Source organism: Zalophus californianus, chromosome 1 (assembly GCF_009762305.2).
Source record: "Zalophus californianus isolate mZalCal1 chromosome 1, mZalCal1.pri.v2, whole genome shotgun sequence".
Lineage (NCBI taxonomy): Eukaryota > Metazoa > Chordata > Mammalia > Carnivora > Otariidae > Zalophus > Zalophus californianus.
Window position 1 is genome coordinate 10556344 of NC_045595.1, and position 22976 is coordinate 10579319.

Consider the following 22976-nt stretch of genomic DNA (forward strand, 5'->3'; position numbering starts at 1 on the left):
CAGATAGGAGACTGGCCTGGTAAGAAATAGTATGTTAAGAAAGAATCAAGCATTTTGGCTACAGGGTTGAATTTTAATTCTGAAATTAATGAAGAGTAAGTGCAGGTTTTAAAGGTCAGGGGATAACTATGCACAGGTCTGCTCTATGGAAGTGACCCAGGTTAATGTGAGGAACAAGCCATTGTTGTGTTCAGGGTGTGAGAGGGACATTAAGGGATAGAGATAGCATCATGAAAGTGAGATGGGAGGCAAGTGATTGGTGTCTGAGAGGGTGGACATCATGGATACAGAAATTCAGATGATTTTTTTTCATTCATTATTACGTTTTTCCTAGTAACTACCAAACATCTTCTCTTCATCATTTGTAGGAGTTAATTAATACTACAAACAATGCCAGACATATTGTAGTCATCATTTTATTGAAATCTTTCAAAAACTATGAATTTGGTATCACTCTTTTATTTTATGGTTGGAAAGTGTTGCTGACAGCAGTAATACTGCTTACACAAAGCATATAATGGAGCCTAACACATGCTCAGAGTTTCCAAATATTTTGCACTTCAGTAATTTAAGTTTTAATCAAGTTTAGTTTTTGAACAGTTGTACATTTATCATGAAAAAATTACTGTGATAGTTCAGAGAGTTCTCATAAGCTCCTTTCCCTGTTTCTGCTCTTATGATTACATTGTATATGTTATACATGTTACGTGTAATCCTCATATCTGCTGAGCTTCCACACACAGTGACTTTTCTCAGGCTTCCTTTGTTCTCAAAGTAATTGATAGTTTTGATGAGTACTGGTTGGGTGTTTTGTAAAATTATCTTCTTTTGGACTTACCTTATTGTTCTTTTCTTCCTGAGTATACTAGGACTATGGGTGTTGGGCAAGAAGACCAGAGAGATAAACTACCATGTTCATCTCGTGACATCAAGGGTACACACTATCAACATGACTGACCCTCATTGATGTTGTTGCTGTTGTGCTGGCTGCATGGGGTTTTTCGGATTTCTCCACTGTGGTTACTCTTTCCCCCTTATTTACACACTGTACGCTTGTAGGGACTTTTCTAAGTGTAGCACCATTTCTAAGTAGTGGGAGTTATCCTCCACCTCCTTGAGAGTAGAATGTCTATGTACATTGTTGGTATTCTTCTGCCCTCTAATGTGTGTCTTCTCTATGTTTTTTCACTTATTTACATAGGTGTATACTCCGTGATATTGATTATATAGTCTGTGTTATAATCCAATACTACTTCATTTTGTTGCTCAAATTGTTCCAGCTTTGGCAATAGAGAACTCCTTCAGTCAGCTGATATGTCTCTTTGGCATGTCTCCATTCTTGGCTTTTTCAGGTAGCATTTCATTACTGTCTTACAGTAAAAGAGGCTTTAGCTTCAGCTTCTTGTATTTCCCTCCTGAGCCCTAGAATCAGTGATTCCTGCAAAGAGCCCTGTTTCATTTTATTGGGTCATGGGATTAGCACCAAGATCTGGGTGCCAGTTGTGCTTACTGCTGCCAGGGTCTCTGTATCCTCTCAACTGACCTGGCAAGGAAACACAGGAGTGTATACTCTGTGTATATGCAGACACCTATACATATATCTATATGTAACTCTCTGTATCTATGTGAAGCTAAAGCAAGTTCATACTGATGGCTCCAACTCTCATTTATTGCCACATGGATCATTCTAGCCTCTCCACCTTGCTTACCTGTAAGCTCCCACACCAAATGGCCCACCATTTACTCTCCATTTCCTTAAATGTTCAGTTTCATTCACACGTGTAGAAGTATCAGCATTGTTAATAGTACTCTCTAGGATACATCTGTATTAACTACAGTAGAGTCCTTCTGTGAACTTTCATTTCCAGTTTTACAGATTCCACTCAGTTCCCAGATCACATATTTCTGCCTTTTCCCCCACTTGCTTCATTGAGTTTTTTTCATGCGATTGTAATATAGTTAGTTTTGTTTTGTTTTGTTTTCACATGGAGCATTCCATTCTGGGATTCCCTCAGTCCTCTGTGTTTTGTGTGTGTTGATTTGTATTTGTAACGTTGCTGAATCCGTTTATTAGTCTAACAGTTTTTCTTGTTTTTAATGATGTGTTATTTTTAAAATAAGATCACCTTCTTTGTGAACAAAAATCATATTATTTCTTCCTTTGTACAATTTTGATGGCTTTTCTTTTTTTCTTTTCTTTCTTTTTATTCTCCTCCTTCTCCTCCTCCTCCTTCTTCTTCACTGGTTAATTGCTCTGTCTGGAGCTTGGAATGCTGTATGTAAGGAAGTTAAAAAAGCAGGCATTCTTGTCTTGTTCTTATCTTAGGATTGTTTTCAGCCTTTCCCTATTAAGAATAATGTTAGAGGTGGGTGTTCATATATGACCTATATCATGTTGAGGAAGTTTCCTTCTCTTCTAGCTTTTTCAGTGTTGCTATTATGAAAGAATGCAGAATTTTGTCAATTTTTTTTCTGCATCAGTGGAGATAATTCTGCCTTTTATCCTTGATTCTGTTAATGTGGTGTATTACAGGGGTGCATTTTCATGAGTTAAACCATCCTTGCCTTCCAGGAATGAATCCCTCTTAGTCATGATGCATAATCCTCTTATACAGCATTAAAAAAAAGGCTGCTATATTTAGTTGTAATATTTAGTCAAAGGTTCCCATGGAATGTTGATCTGCACCTTTTTTTCTTGTAATGTCTTTATTTGGCTTCATTGTAACTGCAATGCTGCCCTCTTAGAATAAAGTAGGAAGTGTTTGCCCTTTGATATTTTTTGGAAGAGTTTGAAAAAGATTGGTGTTCCTCCTGATTCTGTATGGATCTTGTGATCTTTAGTCATGACTACTCCATTGGAATGCCTACATTACGAAATGCAATTCTCCTAGGAGAAAGAAGCTCTGTGACTCATGGTATAGCCTGTCCTCTGCTTTCTAATACAGTTGTGCTTCAGCTACAAGGGTTCACAGTACTACAATAATGGAGAACTCTCTCTGTCTTTCTCCCTCTCTGCACTCAGTGTGCGTGCGTGCGTGCGTGTGTGTGTGTGTGTGTGTGTGTGTGTGTGTGTGTGTGTGTAGGGAATAGAGAATTTATCATTACAGTACACACAGGTCAAGCCAAAGCTGTTTTAAGCAATAAAAAATACAGAATGTAGACCAACTATAGACTGAGAGTAAAGAAAGAGAGAAAGAGAGTTATAGAGGAATGAATTTTGTTCCATTTGTATATATTACATAAAATTTGTGCTATTGTAGACATCATATATAATATATACATGTAAAAATGACAGTGTCCATCGCCTTAGAATGTTTCCAAAGAAGCAGGAGGCTTTGACCTCCTCTCTCTCTTCTCCTACATCCAACACCTGTTCCTGTTGTGTTACCCACTCTGCTCACAGCTTTCTCTTTGATGTTGCCCTATGGTTTCGGGTGAGCTCTTGTCTAAGGCTGTTTGCACAGGCTATTTCTCTGCCTTAGTTGTTTTTCTCAAAATTATCTGCGTGGTTCATGAATCCACGGCCCTCAGCTTTCCTGCTCAAAATCCCCTTATCAGAGAAGATACAATGGAAAATTTTCTCTTCACTGTAGGACTACCTTGTCTTGCATTATTTTACTTAGTAGTGATAACCACCACTTGAAACATTATTTGCTCATTTGTCAATATTTTATTGCTCCCTCTGGCACACACATATCTTAGACACAATCTTGTTAAGGTCAAACACACATCACTAATTTACAATGCTTTCAACAATGCTTGCCACAAGATAATTGGTTAAAATATTTGTTAAATGAACAAAAAATGTCTCAGGAAACTTATAGAGGACAAAATTGCTTTGGGTAAATGTTTTGATTCAGGACTGCAATTATTTTTAGCATCATGGAAAACATGGAGCTTTTGAGATCCTTGCAATTTTTAGCTAGTTATTCTCGATTGATAGGTAATGTATGAGAATTAATGAATGAAGCAATTTGAAAACACAAATTTCACCACACAAATTGCAGCATTTCTTTCTCTTTCTATCATCTATCTATTAGAGAAAGAGAGAGAGAGAGAGCCAATGCACAGGCAGGGGAAGGAATAAAGGGGGAGGAAGAGAATCTGAAGTAGACTCTGCCCCCAGGAAAGAGTCCAATGTAGGGCTTGAACTCACCACCAGGAGATCATGATCTGAGCTGAAACCAAGAGTTGGTTGCTCAACTGACTGAGCCACCCAGGCACCCCAATCACAGCGTTTCTTTTAATTCTGTGCTCACTGCTTGTGACTCTACTATGCTCTTGTCTCTGTTCCAGCTGTTTTCAGCAGTTACATGGAACAAAGAAATCAAACTCCTATTTCAGAATTTATCCTCCTGGGACTTTCAGAGGAGGGAGAACTGCAGCCACTGCTCCTTTGGCTGTTCCTGTCCATGTATCTGGTCACCTTCAGTGGGAACCTGCTCATCATCCTGGCCATTGTCATGGACTCCAGCCTCCACATGCCCATGTACTTCTTCCTCTCCAACCTGTCCTTTGTAGACATCTGTTTCACCACCACCACCATCCCCAAGATGCTGTGGAACATCCAGACACAGAGCAAAGTGATCACCTATGCAGGCTGCCTCAGCCAGATATATTTTTTCATGCTTTTGGCAGGATTAGACAATTTTCTCTTGACAGTGATGGCCTATGACCGGTTTGTGGCCATCTGTCACCCACTGCACTACATGGTCATCATGAACCCCAAGTTCTGTGGCATCCTGCTTCTGGTATCCTGGTTACTGAGTGTTCTCAACTCTCTATTACAAGACTTAATGGTTCTGCAATTGTCTTTTTGTACACAGTTAGAAATCCCTCACTTTTTCTGTGACCTTAATCAGGTGATCCAACTTGCTTGTTCTGATACTTTCTTCAATAACCTGGCAATTTATCTTGCAAGTGGACTTCTGGGTTTTATTCCACTCATTGGTATCTTTTCCTCTTATTCTAGAATTCTAACCTCCATTCTGAAAATTTCATCTTCTGGGGGCAAGTATAAAGCATTTTCCACGTGTGGGTCTCACCTCTTGGTTGTCTCCTTGTTCTATGGTACAGGCTTTGGGGTGTATCTTAGTTCTGCTGCTTCACAAAACTCCAGGACAACTGCCATAGCTTCAGTGATGTACATGGTAGTCACACCCATGCTGAACCCCTTCATCTATGGTCTGAGGAACAGAGACATAAAGCTGGCCCTAAAAAAGCTGTTTAGCTGAGAGACATTCTCTGCATATAAGGATCCTTTGTTTCAAGATGAAGACATGTGTAAAAGGGCTCAAAACCCTAGAATACCTAGATCATGATTTTTGTATCAGTTCATAGAAATACAATATACAGTTTATCTTCCTACAGTATTCAATCTCTTTAATTTTTTAATACACAATAATCAACTATTCCTTTTTTTCAAAATTTTTTTGAATAGTAAGTTTTTATTTAAATTCCTGTTAGTTAACAGATAGTGTAATAGTAGGTTCAGGAATAGAATTCAGTGATTCATCACTTGCCTACAACACCCAGGGCTCATCACAAGTGCCCTCCTCAATCCCCATCATCCATTTAGCTCATCCTCCAGCAACCCTGTTTTTTCTCCATTTTTAAGAATCTGTTTTATGGTCTATTGCTTTAAAAATTTTTATTTATTTATTTTTTTCATTTCATTTCAGAGAGAGATAGAGATAGCATGAATGGGTGGGGCAGAGGGAGAGGGAGACTCAAGCAGACTCTGGGATGAGCATGGAGCCCAATGCAGGGATCAATCTCATGACCCTGAGATCACAACCTGAGCTGAAACCAAGAATTGGACACTTAACTGACTGTGCCACTCAGATGCCCCTATTTCTTTAAAAAATTTTTTTGATATTGCATGGATTTCCAGCTGTGGATATGTAATACAGGAAATTGGATACTTATAATGTTCTGGAAGAGCCAGAAGAATATATGGGATGCTTTCTCCCTCAGATGAAAGTAGCTATCCCTTAGAGTATCTGTTTTGGGAGAAAATCCATTTAATATAGCAGAGGTTATATAGCAGTTTCCAGGGGTTTCTGTCAATCCACCCCAGAAAGAGATCACATAAATTAAGTGTAGGTAATAGAAATTACAACTGAATTTTCAAGCACCAATGGTGTCCTCTTCAGTGCTTATTCCAGGGATGCATTACTTTTCTTTTAGTATTTAGGTAGGAAGCAACACTGCCTGGTGAATTCCTTCAGCACCTCCTGACATAATAATCCTTTCATAGATCACAAAAGCAATATGGATATTCCACTTCTTTCCAGCTAAGTCTTTGTAATGATGCATCCCAGAGATTAGGCAGTAATAGCAGGCTGTACCTATGGACCTCACCTGTGCTTTGTGAAACAGAGTAAGATGAATGTCTCCTCATCACTTGACCCCAGAAGCCTACACTTGGATTTGTAGGCCATAATGGTAACTTCCTATTACCTGGTTCACAGTTTTCTGGGTAAAAGTTCACAGATCATTTTGAACACTAGTATTCAGATAAATGTTTAAGGACCTTTCTCTCAAAAGAAAACACAAAGAAAAGAAAGGAAGGCATGAAGATAGGAAGAATATAAGATAAAGGGAATAAAGTAGAGCACTTGTAGCATTTGCCAGTTTCCATAGTATAATTAGTCTCATCTTGCCCAGTTTCTTTTTTTTAAGTTTTATTTATTTAAGAGAGAGAGGGAGAGAGAGAGAGAGAGAGAGAGAGAGAGAGAGAGAGAGAAGTTGGGGGGGAGGGGCAGAAGTAGAGGGAGAGAGAATCTTAAGCAGGCTCCGTGCTGATCTCACAACACTGAGATCATGACCTGAGCCAAAATCAAGAATTGGTTGCTTAACTGACTGCCACACCCAGGCAACCCTCATCTTGCCCAGTTTCAAGCTACCAATTTTAGTTCAGGCCACAGTCCTCATGCATCATTATAAGCTGCCTAGCACCATCACCTCAGAGTCTTTGGATTGGGTCTGGAGGAAAATGTAACACATTTGTTGCCATTTTGGAGTCTTCACTCAGGAGTAACTGGTTCCATCAATCTAGGATTTGGACCTGTGAGATTATGACCCTTCATTGTGTGACTCAGGTTAAACTTTTCTTCATGAGAATTAGAGGGTTTTTAATTTTTTTTATTGTTTTGGTTACTCAGATGGAATGAGTCCTTATTAAGATGCCCATCATTTTTGTTTTGTGGAGACACCATGAGGAATTTGCAATTTTGAGAAATCCCTGTGGCTCACCCAGTTTAGATGAGGATGGTGAACTCTTACATGAACTATGAACACCATATCTCCGTTGGTTTTGGACTGCTGACATGGCCTCTCCTGGTTCAGGATGGGTTGACCTCAGGACAAATGCATTTCAATTTGAGCATGTCCATGTTAACCATGTCCTACAGGGTTGTATGGCTCTGTAGAGCTTGTCAAGGAAGATACTACAGCCTCACCAGGTTATTTCTCAATGACCGTATGTTGAATTTTATGTCCTCTGAACCCTTACTTTGGGATACTTTGGGGTTAAGATATTGAATCACACAAGATAAATCCATTAAATGCCCTTATCTCCTGAACTGTGGATTCCTTCTTCTATATCATATGAGGCTATTTATGGCACTGACAGTCTTTTATGGAGTATGGCAATCTTTTTTCATCCTTTTATTTTTTTGTCATGGTAAGATATATATTAAATATATTATTTTAAAATTTTTAAGTATTCAGTTATGTAGCATTAAGGACTTTCTCCCTATTGCACAACCACTGCCTATATCCATCTACAGAACTTTCTCAACACCTCGAACTGAACCTTTGTCCCTATGAAACACAAACTCCCCATTGCCCCTTTACCCAACTCCTGGCTCCCACCATCCTACTTTCTCTCTCTAAAACAGAGTATTCTAGGTACCCCATATAGATGTAATAGTATAATATTTGTCCTTCTGTGTCTGGCTTCTTTGACTTAGTTTAATGTTAGCAAGGTTCACTACACTTTGTTCATCTGTGACTTTGTTGATGGACGTTGGAGTTTTCTCCACATTTTGGCTACTGTAAATAAAGCTTTATGAAAATCAGTGTACAAATATCTGTTCTAGTCACTACTATAAATTCTTTGGGCCATCTAAGTAGGCATATACCCACAAGTGAAACTACTGGATCATATGATAATTTTATGTTTCAGTTTTTGAAGAACTGGCACAGTGTTTCCTGCAGCTGCTGTGTCACTTCTTATTCTCATCAGCAAAGCACCACAAAGTTCCAATTTCCCCACATCCTTGCCAACTCTTTTTTTTTTTTCTGTTTTAGCTTTGAAAATAGCCATAGTGTGTGTGAAGTGGTGTCACATTATGGTTTGGTTTGCATTTCCTTAATGATTGTGATGTTGTGCATCTTTCATGTGTTAATTAGCCATTCCTATGTCTTCTTTGGAGAATGGCCATTAGTGTGTTCTTTGTAGTTAAGAGACTGTTTCTGGTTTGTCTCTCTTTTTTTTCCTTTGCACATGTTTATTTTCTTAAATTCCATATGAGTGAAATCACATGGTATTTGTCTTTGTCTGACTGACTTACTTTGTTTAACATAATGGCCTCTAGTTCCAACCATGTGTTTGCAAATGGCAAGATTTCATTCTTTTTTGATGGTTGAGTAATATTCCATTGTATATGTATACCACATCTTCTTTATCCATTCATCTGTCGAAGGGCAGCTCAGCTCTTTCCACGGTTTGGCTATTGTGGGCATTGCTGCTATGAACATTGGGGTGCATGTGGCCCTTATTTTCACTACATCTGTATCTTTGGGGTAAATACCCAGTAGTGCAATTGCTGGGTCATAGGGTAGTTCTATTTTAACTTTTGAGGAACCTCCAAACTGTTTTCCAAAGTGGCTGTGTCAACTTGCATTCCCACCAACAGGGATTTGTATTTATGAGTGATGATTAGGAGTGATGCGAGCATTTTTCATGTGCCTGTTAGCCATTTGTATGTCTTTTCTTTCCAAGAAATTATCTATTCAAGTTTTCTGCCCATTTCTTGACTGGATTCTTTGTTTTGGACGTTGAGTTTGAATAGTTCTTTTTTTTCTTAAGATTTTATTTATTTATTCATGAGAGACAGAGAGAGAGAGAGAGAGAGAGAGAGGCAGAGGGAGAAGCAGGCTCCCAAGGAGCAGGGAGCCCAATGCGGGACTCAATCCCAGGACCCTGGGATCATGACCTGAGCTGAAGGCAGACGTTTAACCATCTGAGCCACCCAGCGCCCGAGTTTGAATAGTTCTTATAAATTTTGGATACTACCCTTATCTGATAAGTCATTTGCAAAAATCTTCTCCCATTCCGTATGTTGCCTTTTAGTTTTGTTGACTGTTTCTTTTTTTAAATTTTTTTATTGTTATGTTCATCACCAAACATTACATCATTAGTTTTTGATATAGTATTCCATGATTCATTGTTTGTGCATAACACCCAGTGCTCCACGGAGAACGTGCCCTCTTTAATACCCATCACCAGGCTAACCCATCCACCCACCCCCCTCTCCTCTAGATCCCTCAGTTTGTTTTTCAGAGTCCATCATCTCTCATGGTTCGTCTCCCCTCCTATTTACCCCCCTTCATTCTTCCCCTCCTGCTATCTTCTTCTTCTTCTTTTTTTTTCTTAAAATGTATTGCATTATTTGTTTCAGAGGTACAGATCTGTGATTCAACAGTCTTGCACAATTCACAGCGCTCGCCATAGCACATACCCTCCCCAATGATAGACATTGGAGCCACCCCATCCCTCCCATCCCACCCCTACTCCAGCAACCCTCAGTTTGTTTCCTCAGATTAAGAATTCCTCATATCAGTGAGGTCATATGATACATGTCTTTCTCTGATTGACTTATTTCACTAAGCATAACACCCTCCAGTTCCATCCACGTCATTGCAAATGGCAAGATCTCATTCCTTTTGATGGCCGCATAATATTCCATTGTGCATATATACCACCTCTTCTTTATCCATTCATCTGTCGATAGACATCTGGGCTCTTTCCACAGTTTGGCTATTGTGGACATTGCTGCTATAAACATTGGGGTGCACGTACCCCTTTGGGTACCTACATTTGTATCTTTGTGGTAAATACCCAGTAGTGCAATTGCTGGGTCGTAGGGTATCTCTATTTTACACTTTTTGAGGAACCTCCATACTGTTTTCAGAAGGGTTGCACCAGCTTGCATTCCCACCAACAGTGTAGGAGGGTTCCCCTTTCTCCGCATCCCCGCCAACATCTGTCACTTCCTGACTTGTTAATTTTAGCCATTCTGACTGGTGTGAGGTGGTATCTCATTGAGGTTTTGACTTGGATTTCTCTGATGCCGAGCGATGTTGAGCACTTTTTCATGTGTCTGTTGGCCATTTGGATGTCTTCTTTGGAAAAACGTCTGTTCGTGTCTTCTGCCCATTTCTTGATCAGATCATTTGTTCTTTGGGTGTTGAGTTTGATAAGTTCTTTATAGATTTAGGATACTAGCCCTTTATCTGATATGTCATTTGCAAATATTTTCTCCCATTCTGTCGGTTGTCTTTTGGTTTTGTGGACTGTTTCTTTTGCTGTGCAAAAGCTTTTTATCTTGATGAAATCCCAATAGTTCATTTTTGCCTTTGCTTCCCTTGCCTTTGGCGATGTTTCTAGGAAGAAGTTGCTGCAGCTGAGGTCAAAGAGGTCGTTGCCTGTGTTCTCCTTTAGGATTTTGATGGACTCCTGTCTCACATTTAGGTCTTCCAACCATTTAGAGTCTATTTTTGTGTGTGGTGTAAGGAAATGGTCCAGTTTCATTCTTCTGCATGTGGCTGTCCAATTTTCCCAACACCATTTGTTGAAGAGACTGTCTTTTTTCCATTGGACATTCTTTCCTGCTTTGTCAAATATTAGTTGACCGTAGAGTTGAGGGTCCATTTCTGGGCTCTCGATTCTGTTCCATTGATCTATGTGTCTGTTTTTGTGCCAGTACCATACTGTCTTGATGATGACAGCTTTGTAATAGAGCTTGAAGTCTGGAATTGTGATGCCGCCAGCTTTGCTTTTCTTTTTCAAGATTCCTCTGGCTATTCGGGGTCTCTTCTGGTTCCATACAAATTTTAGGATTATTTGCTCCATTTCTTTGAAAAAAGTGGATGGTATTTTGATGGGGATTGCATTGAATGTGTAGATTGCTCTAGGTAGCATTGACATCTTCACAATGTTGGTTCTCCCAGTCCATGAGCATGGAACGTTTTTCCATTTCTTTGTGTCTTCCTCAATTTCTTTCATGAGTATTTTATAGTTTTCGGAGTACAGATCCTTTGCCTCTTTGGTTAGATTGATTCCTAGGTATCTTATGGTCTTGGATGCAATTGTAAATAGGATAGACTCCTTAATTTCTCTTTCTTCTGTCTTGTTGTTGGTGTATAGGAATGTCACTGATTTCTGCGCATTGATTTTATATCCTGCCACTTTACTGAATTCCTGTATGAGTTCTAGCAGTTTTGGGGTGGAGTCTTTTGGGTTTTCCACATATGCTATCATATCATCTACAAAGAGTGAGAGTTTGACTTCCTCTTTGCCGATTTGGATGCCTTTGATTTCTTTCTGTTGTCTGATTGCTACGGCTAGGACTTCTAATACTATGTTGAATAGCAGTGGTGAGAGTGGACATCCCTGCCGCATTCCTGACCTTAGGGGGAAAGCTCTCAGCTTTTCCCCATTGAGAATGATATTCGCAGTGGGTTTTTCATAGATGGCTTTTATAATATTGAGGTATGTACCCTCTAGCCCTATACTCTGAAGAGTTTTAGTCAAGAAAGATCCTGTACTTTGTTAAATGCTTTTTCTGCATCTATTGAGAGGATCATATGATTCTTGTTCTTTCTTTTGTTAATGTATTGTATCACGTTGACTGATTTGCGGATGTTGAACCAACCTTGCAGCCCAGGGATAAATCTCACTTGGTCATTGTGAATAATCCTTTTAATGTACTGTTGGATCCTATTGGCTAGTATTTTGGTGAGAATTTTTACATCCATGTTCATCAAGGATATTGGTCTGTAATTCTTCTTTTTGATGGAGTCTTTGTCTGATTTTGGGATCAAGGTAATGCTAGCCTCATAAAATGAGTTTGGAAGTTTTCCTTCCATTTCTATTTTTTGAAACAGTTTCAGGAGAATAGGTATTAATTCTTCTTGAAATGTTTGGTAGAATTCCCCTGGGAAGCCATCTGGCCCTGGGCTTTTGTTTGTTGGGAGATTTTTGATGACTGCTTCAATTTCCTTAGTGGCTATAGGTCTGTTCAGGTTTTCTATTTCTTCCTAGTTCAATTTTGGTAGTTGATACATCTCTAGGAATGCATCCATTTCTTCCAGGTTATCTAATTCGCTGGCATAGAGTTGCTCATAATATGTTCTTAGAATTGTTTGTATTTCTTTGGTGTTGGTTGTGATCTCTCCTCTTTCATTCATGATTTTGTTGATTTGGGTCATTTTTCTTTTTGATAAGTCTGGCCAGGGGTTTATCAATCTTGTTAATTCTTTCAAGGAACCAGCTCCTAGTTTGGTTGATCTGTTCTACTGTTCTTTGGGTTTCTATTTCATTCATTTCTGCTCTGATCTTTATTATTTCTCTTCTCCTGCTGGGTTTAGGCTTTATGGGCTGTTTTTTCTCTAGCTCCTTTAGGTGTAGGGTTAGGTTGTGTATTTGAGACCTTTCTTGTTTCTTGAGAAAGGCTTGTATTGCTATATACTTTCCTCTCAGGACTGCCTTTGCTGTATCCGAAAGATTTTGAACAGTTGTGTTTTCATTTTCATTGGTTTCCATGAATTTTTTTAATTCTTCTTTAATTTCCTGGTTGACCCATTCATTCTTTAGTAGGATGCTCTTTATCCTCCATGTATTTGAGTTCTTTCCGACTTTCCTCTTGTGATTGAGTTCTAGTTTCAAAGCATTGTGGTCTGAAAATATGCAGGGAATGATCCCAATCTTTTGGTACCAGTTGAGACCTGATTTGTGACCTAGGATGTGATCAATTCTGGAGAATGTTCCATGGGCACTAGAGAAGAATGTGTATTCCTTTGCTTTGGGATGGAATGTTCTGAGTATGTCTGTGAAGTCCATTTGGTCCAGTGTGTCATTTAAAGTCTTTATTTCCTTGTTGATCTTTTGCTTAGATGATCTGTCCATTTCACTCAGGGGGGTGTTAAAGTCCCCCACTATTATTGTATTGTTGTCAATGTGTTTCTTTGCTTTTGTTATTAATTGCCTTATATAATTGGCTGCTCCCATATTAGGGGCATAGATATTTACAATTGTTAGATCTTCTTGTTGGATAGACCCTTTCAGTAGGATAGAGTGTCCTTCCTCATCTCTTATTACAGTCTTTGTTTTAAAATCTAATTTGTCTGATCTAAGGATTGCTACCGCAGCTTTCTTTTGGTGTCCATTAGCATGGTAAATGGTTTTCCACCCCCTTACTTTCAATGTGGTGGTGTCTTTGTGTCTCAAATGAGTCTCTTGCGGACAGCATATGGATGGGTCTTGTTTTTTAATCCAATCTGATAGCCTGTGTCTTTTGATTGGGGCACTGAGCCCATTTACATTCAGGGTAACTATTGAAAAATATGAATTTAGTGCCATTGTATTGTCTGTAAGGTGACTGTTACTGTATATTGTCTCTGTTCCTTTCTGGTCTGTGCAGCTTTTAGGCTCTCTCTTTGCTTAGAGGACCCCTTTCAATATTTCTTGGAGGACTGGTTTCGTGTTTGCAAATTCCTTTAGTTTTTGTTTGTCCTGGAAGATTTTTATCTCTCTTTCTATTTTCAATGACAGCCTCGCTGGATATAGTATTCTTTGCTTCATATTTTTCTCGTTTAGTGCTCTGAGGAGATCGTGCCAGTCCTTTCTGGCCTGTCAGATTTCTGTGGATTGGTCTGTTGCCAATAATGTTTCTACCATTATAGGTTACATATCTCTTCTCCCGAGCTGCTTTCAGGATTTTCTCTGTCTCTGAGATTCGTAAGTTTTACCTTTAGATGTCGGGGTGTTGACCTGTTTTTATTGATTTTGAGAGGGTTTCTCTGTGTCTCCTGGATTTTGATGCCTGTTTCCTTCCGCACATTAGGGTAGTTCCCTGCTATTATTTGCTCCAATATACCTTCTGCCCCTCTCTCTCGTTCTTCTTCTTCTGGGATCCCAATTATTCTAATGTTGTTTCATCTTATCGTATCGTTTATCTCTCGAATTCTGCCCTCGTTATCCAGTAGTTGTGTATCTCTCTTTTTCTCAGCCTCTTTATTTTCCATCATTTGGTCTTCTATATCGCTGATTCTCTCTTCTGCCTCATTTATCCTAGCAGTTAGTGCCCCCATTTTTGATTGCACCTCCTCAATAGCCTTTTTGATTTCGACTTGGTTAGATTTTAGTTCTTTTATTTCTCCAGAAAGGGTTTCTCTAATAACTTCTATGCTTTTTCAAGCCCAGCTAGTATCTTCAAAGTCATGATTCTGAACTCTAGGTCCAACATTGCACTAATGTCTGTATTGAGTAGGTCCCTGGTCGACGATACTACCTCTTGTTCTTTTTGTTGAGATGATTTTTTTTTGTCTTGTCATTTTGTCTAGAGGAGAATAGATGAATGAGAGAAAAAAATGCTAACAGGTTTACAACGTCCCCAGAAAATATACTCTAAACAAATCAGAAAAGACCTGAAGCCAGGGGAAAAGAAAGGGAAAGAAAGAAAAAGATAAAAACAAACAAACACAGAACAAAACACAAAAAACAGAATATGATCAAATATGATCAAGCTAGTGCATAGATCAGTGCCACACACTAGATTTTGGGTATATTTTGGTCTGTTAGAAGAAAGTGCCTCCTAAAATTTTAACGAAAGAAAAACATATATGTACAAAATAAGGGTTGATATGATGAAGGGATGGAATATGACTGTAAAGATGAAAATTATAAAAAAATTTTAAAAAAGGAATTGATCAGAAGGCGTTTGAAAAAATAAAGAAGAGTATTAAAAAAAAGGAAAGAAAGAAAGAAAAAAAAGGGGAGAGAATGTGATCAGCCAGGAGACTGGAAAAAAGCCATACACTAGAGATTTAGCGTATATTTTGATACATTAGAAGAAACTGTATCTCAAAATTTTAAAGAGAGAACAACTTATATATATATGCCAAAAATAAAGGTACCTACTATGAAGGGATAGAATATGACTCTAAAAATGAAAAATAAATAATTTTTTTTAAGAAAAGGGATTGATAAGATGTTGGTTGGAAAAGGGAAAAAGAAAAATTCAAAAAAAAAGTTAAAAAATTAACTTTGAAAGACTAATGAATCATGGTAAAAAAAGCCATGAATTCTATGTGCAATATTCCCCTAGTGCCGGAGTTCTCCCGTTCTCCTTGATTGGTAAACTTGATCTTGGCTGGCTGTTCGTGCTGATCTTCTGGGGGAGGGGCCTGTTGCTGTGGTTCACAAATGTCTTTGCCGGAGGCTGACTTGCCCCGCCCTTGCTGGGTCTGGGCTAAGTAATCTGCTCAGGTTTGCTCTCGGGAGCTTTTGTTCCCTGCAAGCTTTCTGCAGCATTGGAGGACGAGAATTAAAATGGCGGCCTCCCAATCTCCTCCCGGGAGTAGCTGAGAACCTGGGGCCCCACTCCTCAGTGCGCCCCCAGAAAAAGGCAGTCAGTCACTCCCGTCTCCCCAGTCTCCGGCCGCACTCCGTGCTCACCCGGCCTGTGACCGAGCGTTTCTAACTCTGGCACCCGACCCCATGTGGAGTCTCCAAACCCAGCAGATCCCTGCGGTGCACTCCCGCGCCACTCCTCCCAGGGGAGGAAGGGGAGTCTCCCTGGATCTGGCGCTTGTTGGGTCCCTGCTGGAGGAGCAGTGGCCCGACTGTCACCGATTACAGTTTATGGCAACCCTGAGCTGAGAGCTTGCTCCTCAGCTCTGTTTCTGCAGCCGGCTTCCCCGCTCTGATACCTGGGAGCTCTGCTGCACTCAGGCACCCCCGGTCTTTTTGTGACCCCGAGGGTCATGAGACCACACTGTCCCGCGAGGGTTCCATCCCCTGCTTAGCCACTGAAGTGACGTCCCTCCGTGGAGCCGACTTCTCAAAGTTCTGATTTTGTGCTCCGCGGCTCTATCACTTGCCAGAAGCAGCCGACGGAGGCCCCCTCCCCCGCTGTCTATCATCCTGAATATCGCCTCAGATTCACTTCTCCGCACGTCCTACATTCCAGAAAGTGGTCGCTTTTCTGTTCAGAGAGTTGTTGCTATTCTTTTCTTCGATCTCCTGTTGGGTTTGTAGGTGTTCAGAATGGTTTGATCCCTATCCAGCTGAATTCCTCAGACCAGACGAAATCCAGGTCTCCTACTTTCTGCCATCTTGCTCCGCCCCGACTGTTTCTTTTGCTGTGCAAAAGATTTTATCCTGATGAAATCCCAATAGTTTATTTTTCCTGCTTTTGTTTCCTTTGTCTTTGGAGATGTGTCTATCAAGAATTTGCTGTGGCTGAGGTAAAGAGGTTGCTGCCTGTGTTCTCTAGGATTTTGAGAGTCCTGTCTCACATTTAAGTCTTTCATCCATCTCTAGTTTATTTTTGTATATGGTCTAAAAAGTGGTCCAGTTTCATTCTTCTGCAAGTGGCTGTCCAGTTTTCCCAAACCATTCGTTGAAGAGACTTTTTCCCACTGGGTATTCTTTCCTGCTTTGTGGAAGATTAGTTGACCATAGAATTGAAGGTCCATTTCTGGGTTTATTCCTAGGTATCTTATGATTTTTGGTGCAAGTATAAATGGGATTGATTCTTTGATTTCTCTTTCTTCTGCTTCATTGTTAGTGTATGGTAATGCAACTGACTTCTGTGCTTTGATTTTATATCTTGCAACTTTGCTGAATTCCTGTATCAGTTCTACTAATTTTTGGGTGAAGTCTTTTGGGTTTTCTACATAATGTATCATGTCCTAGCATCAGGAATCAGAAAACAAAAAGAAATAAAATACATCCAAATTGGCAAAGAAGAGGTCAAGTTTTCACTCTTTGCAGACAACTTAAATGTATTTAAAATTTTTTTTTTATTATGGAAGTGTTTATCACTCTATTGTACACCTGAAACTAATATTACCTGCATGTTAACTAACTGGAATCTAAGTAAAAGCATTGCCTTTTAAAAATTGAGTTGTTTGGGTTTTTTGCTATTGAATTTTTGTACATATTTTGGACATTAATCTATGATCAGGTATGTAGTTTGCCAATTTTTTTTCCATTTGTGGGTTGCATTTTCACTTGAGAAATAGTTCCCTTTGATGCAGAGATATTTTTAATTTTGCTGAAGTATTTTTTCTCTCGTTGCTTATATCTTTGGTGGTATATCCAGGAAATCTGGTCAAATCCAGTGTTGTGGAGATGTACTTCTGGTTTCTTCTAAGTGCTTACAGTTTTTATTTCTTGTGGTTAGATCTGTGATCCATTTGGAATCATATTTGTAGATGGTGAATGGAAGGGCCCCTCTCATTTGTTGCATGTGGATATTCTGGTTTCCTTACCTTTGAACTGTCCTGGCACTCTTTTTTTTTTTTTTGTAATTAAAAAAAATTATTTATTTATTATTTATTTATTTATTTATTTATTATGTTATGTTAGTCACCATATAGTACTTCATTAGTTTTTTTATATTATTTTTATGTTATGTTAATCACCATACATTATATCATTAGTTTTTGGTGTAGTGTTCCATGAATCATTGTTTGTGTATAACACCCAGTGCTCCATGAAGAACGTGCCCTCTTTAATACCCATCACCAGGCTAACCCATCCCCCCACCCCCCTCCCCTCTAGAACCCTCAATTTGTTTTTCAGAGTCCATCATCTCTCATGGTTCATCCTCCCTCTGATTTCACCCCCTTCATTCTTCCCCCTCCTGCTATCTTCTTCTTTTTTTCATTAAAAAAAATTTTTTTAAACATATAATGTATTATTTGTTTCAGAGGTACAGATCTGTGATTCAACAGTCTTGCACAATTCACAGTGCTCACCATAGTACATACACTCCCTAATGTCTATCACCCAGTCACCCCATCCCTCCCTCCCACCACCACTCCTGCAACCCTCAGTTTGTTTCTTGAGATTAAGAATTCCTCATATCAGTGAGGTCATATGATACATGTCTTTCTCTGATTGACTTATTTCCCTCAGCATAACACCCTCCAGTTCCATCCATGTCATTGCAAATGGCAAGATTTCATTCCTTTTGATGGCTGCATAATATTCCATTGTATATATATACCACATCTTCTTTATCCATTTATATGAATTATTTTTAACCTTAGTAATCAACCCAGCAAACAAACATGCAATCTCTAGGCTCTAGATAGACTGGTTAGGCTCCCAGATAACCTCAGGTAAAGGTTCTCAGGTTTCATTCTCTCTGATCCATTCCTGAAATATCTGTTGAGCTCTCAGACTCACCTAGTTGGAGACTATAAAATGGAAATCTCCATGTGGAGGCCAAATTCCTCCCTGGATGTCTGGTGATGGAAACTCAAGCCTGCTTACAGACAGGACAGCAGGAAGGAGTGAAGCATGGGTCCCCCAATCAGCCTTAGGAACCCAAAAGCAACAACCATGCCCTTTCCTGCACAAGGATTCAACATGGTAAGGGACTGCAGTGGAGGAGATATTTATAGCTCTCTGTGCCTGCTCTTTAAGTGCTGTTTCCTTTGTTATCCCACCTCTGAGGATATTATTTCCCCATGGGCCACTGGTCTGGGCATAAGAAATGTTTGCCAGCCAATTGTCTGTTCCCAGGAGACAAGTTTAGAAGTCAGATGAATCCAGGTTTTATTACTTCTTCTCCATGATCTTGTCTGACTTCCAGAGCTCTAACCTCCTTCCATCTAATCCCCATTTTAAGTTCATGTTTTCTCCAAATAAGACTGAGGAACCTGCTTAACCATGTCTCATGGACTTCCAAAGTGCTCTGTATGGCAGGGAAGATCTCCTGATATCTCTAGAAAAATGCTACTCCCCTCTTCAACAAGAGAGAGGGGCATGTTAGTTTACTATAAACATATTGATACTGTGCTCTTGTCTTCATGATGCTTTTGACTATTCAACCAGGTGAATCATGCTGATAACACAAATTAAGGAGTGTCATTTAGTGTTCCATTTTAAAAAGTGTGTTAATTATGAGATAGATTGTTTTATGAACCATACACTGAGCTGAGAATTCTATGTGGTTGTTTTATTTCATATATACAAAAGTCCACTCTGTAAGGGCTGTACTATAATGAACCTTAATATATACTTGTAAAAGTGGGGCTCAGAGTGTGAAATGACCTACCCTGAGTTATGAGCTGAGGAAAGGATGATCTTTGACTGGAACTCCACCAAGATATTTCCAATTCTCATGCTCTGGTCACTGGTTCTCAACCAGGGACGATTTTGCCTCCAGAAAACTCTTGACAAGATATGGAGAAATCTCTGGTTGTCATAACTAGGGATATCTACTGGCACTTAGTGACTTGAGGCCAGGGATGCTGCCCCATATCCCACAATGCACAGGATGGTCCCCACCACAAAGAATTATCTAGCACAAATGTCAACAGTAGAGACGTTGAGAACACTATTCTAGACCAGAACTTCTCTAACATTAATGCGTATATGTATCACTTGGGGATGCTGTTCAAATTCAGATCTGATTTGGCAGGATGTGGGTGAGGCTCAGAGATGTCTATAATTGTAACTGCTTCCCAATTGTTACTGATGCCACCAGTACTGGTCTATGGACCAGTCTTTGGGTACTAAGGCTGTGGTTCAGTGTTTGAGTCAGGGATAGTTGTTTTTAGACCTTCTCTACCAAGAATCCTCATGCTCACCTCAGGTCTGATCTTAGTGGGTCACATGATGGACTCAGTAGTCGAGCTTGTGTATGCTCAAGTTTATGTGTGCCTCTCGAGTATTTCCCTCTTGAGCTGTGCTGCCTCAGGGAAGGGATGATGCCAGATGGAAGAAATGCACAGGACAAGTTATGGAGAAAGGGTGTGGCGCTTCCATGCCTTCTCCAAGTATGCCACTCTACCAGTCTCCAAATATTCACCAACCTGGAAGCTCTCTGAACCATCATTTTGGGTTTTATGGAAGCTTCATGATACAGATACGATTGATTAAATCATTGTCCATTAGTGATTAGACACCATCTCTGGCCCCTTTCCCATCCCAGGAGGTCAAGGGGTTGGTCCTAACATTCCAGTCCTCTAACCACATGGTTGCTCCCCTTGGCAAGCAACCTCTCTCCTTAGGTACTTTCCCAATGTCACCTCATTAACCTACAAAAGATAACTTTATGGATCTCACCACTTAGGAAATTCCAAGTTTGAGAAACTCTGTGCCAGAACTGGGGATGAAGACCAAATCTATATTTTTTAGTATAAATCACAAAATCAGTTATAAGCATAGGACTGGATGAAGCCTTGATTGGAATTCTGTCATGCTGATTCCAGTTCTCAAACTCTGGTACAGTGGTTCTCAACCAGACATGATATTGCCCTTGGGATATTTGGGCCATGTCTGAAGGGATGCAGCTTAACATTTATAATCCCTGAGACAGCACCCAACACAAATATTTATCCAGCCCCAAGTGTCAACAGTTAGAAGGTGAGAAATATGATTCTAGACCAGCATTTTTCTACCTTCATTGTATATACGAATCACCAACATTGGAGCTAAAATGCAAATTCTGATTCATCACATGTCCAGTGCCCAGGGATTCTGCATTTATAATAAGCTCCCAGGTGATGTTGGTGCTATAGGTCCTGGTCTGTGGGGCACAGTTTGAGAACAAGCTGTCTTCCTGTGTTAGAGACACATGTAGGTAGCTTTAGATCTTCTCCACTAAGATTCTTCTGCATTTATAATTTTGAAAGAAATTTTTTTCCCATAACTCTATAGGTGTTGATAAATTTTGTGTTAAATTATTTTTTAATTTTAATTTTTTAAAAAATATTTTAGGGAGACGGACAGTAGGGGAGGAGCAGAGGGAGAGGGTGAGGGATATATCTCCAGCAGATTCTTAGCTGAGCACAGGGTCTGATGCAGGTTTTGATCCCAGGACCTGAGGTCATGGCCTGAGCATAAATAAAGAGTTGGACACTCACATGACTGAGCCACCCAGTCACCCCTCAATTCTATTATATAAGGGCTCTTGAGTGACATCAAGAAATTCATATTTGAAAAAGACTTCATAATAGGCAGAATAAGGGCTTCTAAAAGATATCCACATCCTAAAGAAAGAACTTTTGAAAATGTTTACATAGCAAGGGGAATTCAGCTAGTAGATAGAATAAGGCTGCTAATCAGTGATCTCTATAAAAAGATTAGCCTGGGTTATCCAGATGGGACTAGTGTAATCATAATAGTACTCTATATGTGGAAGAGGGAGAACAAAGAATTGGAATCTGAGAGACATTTGCAGACTCTGGGCTGTGGGCTTTGAAGATGGAAAAGGGCCATGAGACAAGAAAGGCAAGTAGCCACTGAAAAGTGAAATAGGAAAGGGAGTGAATTCTCCTCTGGAGTGTCTAGAAAGATCACAGCTCTGCAGACTTCTTAATTTTAGACCAATGAGAACCATTTCAGGTTTCTGATTTTCTAGAAACATAAGATAAATCTTTGTTTTAAGCCATTTGTGGTCATTTGTTAGAGCAGGAATCAAATACAGACATTTGTTCAGAAAAATATTGTTTGTAGAAATGGAGTTTGAACCTTTCAACTCATTCAGTGAACTTCCCTTGGGTAAAAGCATTTGGTATTGAAATCCCACCAAAGTGGAAGGAGAAAATTAGTTTCAGTTAGGAGACATTCTGCCCCATTAGCTGGACAGTGATTTCCCACTGAATAAATGCAAATGTGGTTTTGACTCTGAGACTTTGAAGATTTGAGATTAAAAAAAACAAAACCAATCCTTTATTAAAATTAACGTCTCCTATCCAAGTACTAACTAGGCCCAACTCTGCTTAGCTTCCGAGATCAGACAAGATTGGGCACGTTCAGGGTGGTATGGCCATGTTGTAATGAGCACTGGGTATTATGTAAGACTGATGAATCACAGACCTGTACCCCTGAAACAAATAATACAACATATGTTAATTAATTGAATTTAAATAAAAAAATTAAAAAAGAAAAAATGCTTGCATATTAAATAAAATAAAATAAAATTAAGGTCACCTATTCCACTTTAATGTTTGTGTCAAAATTCTACATTCTTTCTATTTTATGTTGATTAAAATATTTATCCTTTGATATGTATCCCCTCCAAACTTCAGGTTTTATTTCAACACAGTAGATGAGATTTATTTATTTATTCTAATTTTTAAAAAAGATTTTATTTATTTATTTGACAGAGAGAGACGAGAGAGGGAACACAAGCAGGGGGAGTGGGAGAGGGAGAAGAAGGCTTCCCGCTGCACAGGGACCCTGATGAGGAGCTCGATCTCAGGACCCTGGGATCATGACCTGAGCCAAAGGCAGACGCTTAACGACTGAGCCACCCAGGCGCCCCAATAGAAGAGATTTAAATAAGTCTCTGTGTGTCTATATAGATGTGTGTGAATGTGTTTATTTGAGAGAAAGATGTATACAAATGTACACACACATATACATACATTCCTAATGAATGTTTTCTTTGGACTCAACAAAGTGCTTGTACACGTTTATTTCAGAAGACTGTACTAAAGACAGTCTTAGGATTCCTTCCAAGTAACCAAAAGAGGCTGGAAGGACGTGCCTCTTGCACAAAAGTGTGACCTGAATCACATGACTGAACAGGAGTTGAATCTCTCTAATGAGTCATCCTTTGATCCTGAGGATACGTAATGGATGATATAGAATGTATGATATTGATATTGTTCAATCATTGCCCATTTCCTGGTTATGGTTTAGAATTTAGAAAAGAGGA

At 39.4% G+C, this 22976-nt stretch overlaps 1 protein-coding gene across 1 annotated transcript; it reads left to right on the top strand.

The window, feature by feature from the left end:
- The first annotated feature begins 4313 nt into the window (after window positions 1-4313).
- On the top strand, window positions 4314-5234 carry LOC113917352 (olfactory receptor 7A17-like). The gene has a single exon (XM_027585085.2). The coding sequence runs from the start codon at window positions 4314-4316 to the stop codon at window positions 5232-5234; it is 921 nt and encodes a 306-aa protein (XP_027440886.1).
- Window positions 5235-22976: the final 17742 nt, after the last annotated feature.